General features: G+C 32.4%; 1 protein-coding gene across 1 annotated transcript; it reads right to left on the reverse strand.

Annotated features, from left to right (window-relative positions):
- Nucleotides 1–2,628: 2,628 nt before the first annotated feature.
- Nucleotides 2,629–9,148, reverse strand: LOC140920692 (uncharacterized). Its single transcript, XM_073369503.1, has 3 exons — nucleotides 8,702–9,148; nucleotides 3,251–3,399; nucleotides 2,629–2,938 (listed from the first exon to the last, which is right to left on the reverse strand). Exons 1-3 carry the CDS (start codon nucleotides 9,146–9,148, stop codon nucleotides 2,629–2,631), a joined length of 906 nt encoding a protein of 301 aa, XP_073225604.1.
- Nucleotides 9,149–10,007: the final 859 nt, after the last annotated feature.

A 10,007-nucleotide genomic window follows, 5' to 3' on the forward strand; every position in this document is an offset into this window, starting at 1 on the left:
AAAATAAAACATTCTAAAATTAATAAATTCTATCATACAAACCAAAAATAAAAACACCATAACTAAATAATAATGTATAATATATTCATAAAAATCCAAAATAAATAAATAAAATATTATTTGAATACATCAATTATTGTAATAATTACTTTGATCATTAGCTCCATTCCTTCCATCATTATTTGATGGAATATAACACGATGACAAATGTCCCTCAAAAGTATTATTAATTGGTGTTTGAGATAACCTGGTTTGAAATTACATTTTATCTTCAAGTATATTTATAGAGAGAAGGTAGAGAGAAAATTTAGAGAGAAGGTAGAAATAAGAAATGAAAGGAGGAGTGATATACATAGAGAGAAAATAAAGCATTTGTGACAGCCAAAGTGGCCATAAAATAGCAACGGTATTTTGGATTTTGTGGTGACCTAGGCAGTCAAAAAGGTTGCCTTTGTGGTGACCTAGGCAAGCAATTGCATAGAAAAAACGAAAACAGAGAACGTTATGCGTTTTCTGCTGAAAACGGAGAATGTTCTGGATAGAACTGAAAACTAGAATGTTCTTGGTTTTCTGCTCAAAATAGTTTTCATAATCAAATCAAATGAAAATTAAAGAAGGATAAGGGAATAATAACATCAAGAATTTACGTGTTCGGTCTCAATTGATGAGACCTATATCACGGGCAAGCAAGCAAGATTAATCCACTATTAAAGATTGAACTTTACAAGATTAAGGTCTTCTCAGGATTGATCTCCTAATATCTATCACTATTTATGAACCAGCAATACTAGCCTTTCTCTTAATCTTTCTTTTTCTCCCTTTAATCTTCTTTCTCTGAATTTCTATGAATCACGAATTGCTTATGTCTCTCTTAGTTTCCAGCTCTTACTGCTACAGCTACAACATCAACCTTACAGTTACTACAATATTACAACTTTATTTATAGTATACACAAGCAAACTAACTATAACCACCTATCATAAATAACTTGGCCAAAGGTAGTTATAACAACCACTAAAACTTAACCAACTTTAGTTAGATGATTTGAGGCACACATTCACAATTCTCCACCTTGACTCAATATTAGAATAATTCAATCATTGATCTTGCTGCCATTGCTTCATCTTTACTCTTTGTCGAAGCCAACTATGTCCAAGCAATGCTTGTACTTAGCTTGTGAAAGTGATATGGTGAATGCATCAACTGGATTGTCCTCATTTGCAATATTCTCAACTGAAACCTACTTTGAATCGATCACATCTCTTATGAGGTGATACTTAACATCAATTTGTTTAGACTTATTATGATACAATTAATGCTTGGATAAGTGTATAGCACTTTGACTATCACAATAAATTGAAACACAATTCTGATTTATTCCTAGTTCACCAATAAGTCCTTTCATCCATAAAGCTTCTTTAACACCTTCAATAAGCGCAATGAATTCAGCTTGAGTTGTAGAAAGTACTACCAATGATTGTGTAATTGTTCTCCAACTTACAACAGTCCCATATATAGTGAAAACATAACCAGAAATTGATTTTCTAGTGTCTATGTTTCCAGCATAATCCGAGTCCACATATCCTTTGATTGGTTCATTGTCATCATGATTCTTTTTGAATTTTAAACCTGCTGTCAGTGAGCCATTTAAATACCTCATTATCCACTTGAGTGCTGACTAATGCAATGGTCATGGATCAGTCATAAATTTGCTGACAACATTTATAACATAAGCCAAATCTGGCCTGCAGCAGATCATTCCATACATTATGCTGCCAACTCCACTAGCATAAGGAATTATACTCATTCTTTGTCTTTCCTCATCTGTCTTAGGTGAGTCTTGCATAGACAATTTGAAATTTTGTCCCAAATGAGTAGTAACATGTTTTGCTTCATGCATTCTATATTTAGTGACAACTTTCTTCAAGTAGGCAGCTTGAGAAAGAAATAGTTCCCCCTTCATTCTATTTCTTTTTATATCCATTCCTAAGATCCTCTTGGCCTTTTAATCTGGTCTTTACTTGAGCTTGCAAGAAGAATATCATCCACATAGAGTAATAGGTAAGTTGGAGAATATTCTTGACTTTTATGAAAAACTGGAGAATGTTCTTGAGCTGGAGAACGTTCTTGAATTTCCTCTTTTAGAATGTAAAGGCAACTGTCAAAACTACATCTTTGGAAACCAGTTCTCATCATGAAATCATCAAAATTCATGTACCATTGTCTAGGACTATGCTTTAGGCCATACAATGGTTTTTTAAGAAGAAAAACCTTGTTTATGCATTTAGCAAATCCTTCAGGTTGATGCATATAAATGGTTTCTTCCAGATCACCATGTAGAAATGCTGTTTGGACATCCAACTGCTCTAATTCCAAGTCTTCTTGAGCTACAATTGAAATAAGAATTCTGATTGAACAATGTTTTACAACAGGTGCAAATACTTCATTGAGATCAATTCCTTCAAGTTGAGAAAATCCCTTTGCAACTAATCTTGCTTTGAACCATATCTTCTCTTTACCTTGAATGTCTTCCTTTCTCTTGAACACCCATTTTGATCCAATTATCCTTTGACTCTTAGGAATGTATATCAAAATCTAGGTTTGATTCTTTTCTAATGATTGCATTTCTTAATTCATAGTTATCATCCAAGCTTCTTTGTCTTCACTATTAATGGCTTCCCTGTAGTTTCTTGGTTCATCTCTTTGAAGATCTTCATCAACACTTAAAGCATAAAAATTTAAATATGCTTCACCATATCTAGTTGGAGGCTTGATAACCCTTCTTTCTCTATCCCTTACCAAGTTGTAAATGGCCAAATCTGTTTCTATTGAAACATTATCATCAAGTGATGTATTAGTTATGTCTTCATGATTAATCTTTTGATCTTCAGGTGGCTCCAACTTAATCCGAACACTCTCATCATTGTTGTTTGAAGCACTATTAAATGGAGAACATTATGTGTTTCTGCAGTTCTGAAATGGAGAATGTTATGCGTTTCTGCAGAACTGACACAGAGAATGTTATGCGTTTCTGCAGAACTGAAACGAACAATGTTTTGTGTTTCTGCATAACTGAAACGAAGAATGTTCTTTGTCAATCATGGGCATTCTTGTTTCATCAAACACTACATCTCTTGATATGATGCACTTGGGCACATCTTGGTCAATTCTCCACAACTTGTAACCTTTTATTCATTTATGATAACCAATGAAAACACATTTGATTGCTCTAGGATCCAACTTATCTTGCCTTGTGTGAGCAAATGCTAATGAACCAAATACCTTCAGATTTGAGTAGTCTGTTGGTTTGCCATTCCACATCTCAATTGGTGTCTTAAATCCAATAGCTGATGAAGGGCATCTATTGATCAAATACACTGTTGTAACTGCAACATCTCCCTAGAATATTTTAGGCAGCCCTGTACTCAAGATCATACATCTGACCCTTTCCAAGATTGTTATGTTCATCCTTTCAGCAATACCATTTTGTTGGGGGGGTGCCTGCATCTATTCTATGTCTTTGAATATCTAAGTCCCTGCAATACTTATCAAACTGCTCTAAAGGACACTCTAGGCCATTGTCAGTTTTTAAACATTTTAGCTTAGTTTCCTTTTGAGTTCCAATTTGCATATGTCATTCTTTAAATTTCATAAAAGTGTCACTTTTATTTTTAATGGAATAGATCCATACTTTCCTAGAGTAATCATCAATGATGGTTAAGAAGTAAGAACAACCGGCATGAGTTTTTGTCCTTGAAAGACCTAGTGACTCTTCGTCATATGCATATTTTTCGTTGTGTTTAGTCTTATTTATCTTTTATTCATTAGTTAATTTAATGAGTTATTTGATATATTTTGTTAATTTTATTTCTTTGCTTTAATATAATATTTATGTTCTTATATCCTTGATTAATTAGAGATTTTTTGAAGTTTTGCGTTGTTACTTTGTTTTAATGCAGTGCTGAATTTTGGTGAGAAATCAACATAATATATGTGGAGTATTTCAGCCTTATCTGGGGTTTTAGATGTCCAATTGGAGTCAAACCAAGTGCAAATGAAAGATCAGATCCATATCTACAGCTTTCATGAAGACACCAAAACCAATTTCGACTCAAACGAGGAGAAAAATGCACACAACGCCAGATAGATGATGTTGTGCGCTTGAAGCAGACCCTAAGCACATTTCGCGCTGAAGTTACCGTCGATCCGCTCCCCGAGCGCGCCCCAAGCACATTTTAAGCTAATGTTACTATCCATTCAGGCCTCAAGCGTGCGACACGCAACAGAACTCATTAAAATCATTTTCTCATTTTTTTAGGGATCTTTTTGACTATTGAGAAGTTGGGAGACTTGTGCCCTAACAAAGAAACTCAAAGACGGCCATTTCTAACATCATTGTAGTAGTTTTATCAAGAATCATTCACGAATCATTCTTGTAATTCTTCTTTAATCTATATCTTTTGTATCTCTGTCATGAGTAACTAAACTCTATTTGTTAGGGATGATAGTAACAAGATGAAACCCTTATTTTTCTGATTTGATTTTTAGTTATATGAATGACTTTATTGAATTATTTTTCTGATCTCTGTGCTTAATGCTTTTTATTGCTTGATCAACATTAAAATATTCTACGATTTGTATTTTCAAACAGAAGTGAATTTTACGAATGCTTGAGATGAGAAATTCATGAATTTGTAGTCTAGGGATAGATATAGGTCATGAAACCAATTAAATTAGTTGTAAAGGCAATCGTTTAACAAGAGGATTCCTGTACAGTAATGCTTAATTATAATCTTAAATCTACTAAGGAATTAGGGGTTACTTTAGAATTAAAGGTTCTGTCATTAAGACATTAGGGCAAGAATAACAAAGAGTATTCGGTAATAATTCAATAAAAGAATTCAGTAACTAGGATCAAATTAGACACCAAGGTTGGATTCGAAGTGAAACTCATCCCTGACATTTTTCTTATTATAAAGGATCAATTTTATTACTATTGTTAATTTTAAATATTATTTCAATCAACTTGGGAACTTTTTGTTCAATTTTAGTGATTAAATAAAATTCAATAGTTAAACGCAATCCTTGAATTCGACACTCAGTATTATCGTTTTATTATTACTTGCAACGATTCAATACACTTGCTGAAATGCTATCAAGTTTTTGGCGCCGTTGCCGGGGATTGCCATATCACTATTGAATTTAACTTAATTGAAATTTTTTGCTCTACATTAAAATTTTTGCTTTTATTTTAATTTTAATTTTGATTTTTTTTTATTTTTATTTGCTGAGCTTGCTAATGTCATGTGTTTGTGGTTTGTCTCTCTTTTTTTTTTTTTTTTAGATAACTATTCGTTATAGAGCATGTAAGATTATAATAATGATATTCTACTATAATTATATGAAGAGTGTAATACTTGTCTTATATCTGGTATATCTCGTATGATTGAGGGGCAAATCTTGAGAGATATATTTTTAAAATATCACCCTCAGATCCCTCAGATGCAGCCTATTACGTGTGACTTTTGTGAAGAAGGACATAGGAATGGAACTTGTTTTGATGACCTTGCCGAACTAGTAGAATATGAAGATTTTTTGGTCAAAGATGTAGAAAACGACGAGTGTTCATTAAAAAGATCAATTGGGAACAAATTCTACCTCCTAAAATTCTATCCAAAGAATCATATGACAAAGACTTTCACATTACGAACATTTTGGTTGAATTCATGAAGAATAACAAGGTTTCAATTGAAAGATTTGAAATTCAATGTGAGAGGTTATTTGAGCAAGTGGTTAAGTTTGTTAAGATGGAGGAGAAGTTGAAGATTGAAGATAGTTTTATTGTTGTGGTAGAAGAAGATAAGCAAGACGAAAAGACAAACGAGGAAAAGAAAAAGAAGAGATTGATAAAGTTCGAGATTCAATCTATGCCTTGTTCATCAATGTCGAATTGAGAAGGACATGGAAGCAACATCTTTTATTTCTCAAGTTCTTGGAATTTCTACCAAGCAAAAAGAAAAATAATGATGATGTGTTCTTCTTGTCATATATGCCACCTTGAAATTAGTTGAGGTGTTAAGCTAATAACTTTAAAGAAGCACTTCGTGGGAGGCAATCCACAAGTAGATGTAACTTTTATTTTTGCAATCTTATTTTAGTTATTTGAATTTGTTTCTTTCTAGTTGTGTGTAAAGGTGCACTATGATGAAGAATTATTAACAACTTGCATTCGGTCATAAGTTTTCTGTTTGGGTATTTGAAAGTTAAACTCTATTTCTTTGCTCATATCATTGCTCAATTCGATAAGTTTTACTAATGCATGCATTAGTGATTACTCCTTGGTTGGCGAAGTCTCACATGCCATTTTTTAAATAAAAAAGCTAACTAAAATTTGTAGTGACATGTTTGGCATCATTTAGATAGTTTATACTCTTTCTTATTATCCTAGATGTGAGCTTTTGAACCTAAACACTTTAATTATTTGTTGTGCGATTATCCAGATATGTGTTATCTTTTCAGAACTTGCACTAATTCTGACTTGCATCACTTGTAATTTATGCATACACTGAGGCAATTTTGTTTGGTCATTTGAGCCTTTCTAAATACCTTATGCAAATTTTATCCTTTTCTAGCCTCTTTGAGTCTTGCCCTTTTATTTCGGTTACTAGCCACATTATAAGCCCAAAACCTGACTTTAATTAAATCACCTTACTTGGAGTTAGGTAGAAAAAAAAATTCTCATCTTGGTAAATTTCTAAGTTTGGAGTTGCTCATGGGATAGTAACCTTTTAAGTTTGGGGTGGTGATTCTCACAAAAAGAAAAAAAATAAAAACAAAAAGAAGAAAAAAAAAATCATTTTGTGTACTTTGATAAATAATATCTTCTTGGTTCTTTTGTGAATGTTTGAGAATCTCCGCAATGAAAAGGCGAAGAAAAATAAAAAGTAGTAGAATAATTTGAAGATGTATGTCTAACTCCAAGTAGTAAAGCCTATTATCCCAAAATGTCCTACCCTAACCTAACCCCCATTACAACCCGAAATTTCTCCATAAGTGTATGTGTTTGTTGCATTGTGATTGCTAACTAGAAGTTTTTCAAGTCTATGGTAACGTGATTCATGTTATAGGATTTGAGTGATAAATCCATAACCTTTTTTAAACACTTGAGATAAATTTTGGTGAGATTGTGTGAAGAGAGAGTTGAACTTGATGAATGAATGCTAAGGTGTACAAATTGTGTTGTTTTTTTATTTAGCAACCATGGAGCATGATGAATGTTTTGAAGTAGCTGGAAATTTGAGAATTGAGTTTGATTTGATTTGAGAAATTGAGTTTAAGTTAGATTTTAATTGTTTCAAATCTGAAATTAATTGTTGCTTGGGGACAAACAATAGATTAAGTTTGGGGTTGTGATAACTCTTCATCGTATACATATTTTTCATTGTTTTTAGTCTTATTTATCTTTTATTTATTAGTTAATTTATTTGATATATTTTGTTTTTTTTAATTATTTGATTTAATGAAATGATGATGTTCTTATTTCCTTGATTAATTAGAGATTTGTTTTTTTGTATTTTTGCGTTGTTTCTTTATTTTAGTGCAATGCTGAATTTTGGTGAGAAATCAACATGATCTATGTGGAGTATTTCAGCCATATTGGGAGTTGTAGTTGTCCAATTGGAGGCAAACCAAGTGCAAGTGAAAACTAAGATCCATAGCTACAACGTTCATGAAGATATCAGAACCAAATTCAGACCTGAACAAGGTGAAAAATGCAGTATGTGTCATGCAACAGATGTTGTGCGCCTGAAGCGCAAAGACATGCGCCTGGGGCGCGTGGCATGCGGCTGAATGTTTAGAAATGCATGTTATCACTTTTTAGGGATCTTTTTGACTATTGGGAAGTTGAGAGACTTGTGCCCTAACATAGGAACTCAAAGACGGTCATTTCTAACACGATTATAGCAGTTTTATCAAGAATCATTCATGAATCTTTCTTGTAATTCTCATTTAATCTTTACCTTTTCTATCTCTGTCATGAGTAACTAAACCCTATTTGTTAGGGATGAGTGTAATAAGATTAAACTTATTTTTATGACTTGATTTCTAGTTATATGAATGAGTTTATTGAATTATTTTTCTCATATTTGTGCTTAATGTTTTTTATTGCTTGATCAACATTAAAATGTTATACGATTTGTATTTTGAAATGAAAGTTGACTTTATGAATGCTTGAGATGATAAATTCATGAATTTGTAGTCTAGGGATAGATATAGGTCATGAAACCAATTAAATTAGTTGCAAAGGAAATAGTTTAACAAGAGGGTTCCTGTACAATAATGCTTAATTCTAATCTTAAATCTACTAAGGAATTAAGGGTTACTTTGAAATTAAAAGTTCTGTCACTAAGACATTTTGGCAAGAATAACAAAGAGAATTCGGTAATAATTCAATAAAGGAATTCAGTAACTAGCATCAAATTAGACACCAAGGTTGGATTCCAAGTGAAACTCATCCCTGACATTTTTCTTATTTTAAAGGATCAATTTTATTACTGTTGTTAATTTTAAATATTATTTCAATCAACTTGAGAACTTTTTGTTCAATTTTAGTAATTAAATAAAATTTAATAGTAAAACGCAATCCTTGAGTTCGACACTCGGTACTACCGTTTTATTATTACTTGCAACGATTCAGTACACTTGCTGAAACGCTATCAGGACCCCACAAATTAGAATGAACATATTCAAAAGGTCTAGAGGTGTTGTGTTGGCTAGCACCAAAAATGCCCCTCTTACTTTCCGAGAATACAATGATCACAAAATTCCAATTTTTCAATTTTGTCACCATTAAGCAAATTCTGTTTTGATAACTCAACTTTCCCTTATGCCATATTCTAGAAGATGAATGCAAATTAGAGCTAGCAACTGAAGCTTGTGCAATTATAATAAAACCTTCTAAATTATACAAGCCATTTCTTTTAATGCCTTTAACAATGATATCATCTTTATTAATAATAGTCATGATACCATTCTTTATGTTTGTGGAATATCCTAAAATGTCAAACATACCAACAGAAATTAAATTTCTTTTTAATTCAGGTATGTACCTTACATCATTGAGCAGTAACTCCTTGCCATTGAACATTTTGAATCTGATTGTTCATTTTCCTTGGACTTTACATGTTTTGTTGTTGCCAAACAGAATGACTCCACCATCACGAAGATCTATTGATTCAAAATAATCCTTTCTTGGACACATATGGAAACTACAACCTAAGTCTAATACCCAGTTATTTTCACCTTCTTAATTTGAAATCTTCAATGCCTTTACAGGTTGATAACCAACATCAACAAGTGCAACATTTCCTAAATCCTTAGAGTTTCTTGATTCATTTCTTTTAGGGCAATCTTTCTTGAAATGTCCCTTCTCGTGACAATGAAAACATCTATACTTCCCTTCATATTTTGACTTTGAATTGGAACTTTGTTTATTTTCATTTGATATTTTCTTGTCAGTTCTTCCACTGGTTACATTCAGACTTTCAGCATGATTATCATTCTTGAACTCAATTCTTTTATAGCTTTCCTTTGTCCTGATGGAGGCATGCACTTCTTCAAGAGTAATTGTTTGTTCTCTTCCAAACATTATAGCATCTTTGAAATGTTCATATGAACTTGGCAAAGCTTTAAGCAAGATCAAAGCTTTGTCTTCATCATCTAGCTCGACTTCTAAATTTTCTAAAACATCAAGGATCTTGTTAAAATCAGCAAGTTGAACTGTGAAAGGTTTCTCTTCATCCATTTTAAAAGAGAACAATTGTTGCTTCAAGAAGAATCTATTTGAAACTGATTTAGTCATGTAGAGAGATTCAAGTTTAAGCCATAAGGCTGCTGCAGTTGGTTCCCTTGCAACTTCCCTCAAAGCTTTGTCTTTAAGACACAAGATGATAGTGCTCTTTGCTTTTTCAACCAGTTATTCCTTTTCTCGTGCATTCATTGTAGAT

This window comes from Cicer arietinum, chromosome 6 (genome assembly GCF_000331145.2).
Source record: "Cicer arietinum cultivar CDC Frontier isolate Library 1 chromosome 6, Cicar.CDCFrontier_v2.0, whole genome shotgun sequence".
Lineage (NCBI taxonomy): Eukaryota > Viridiplantae > Streptophyta > Magnoliopsida > Fabales > Fabaceae > Cicer > Cicer arietinum.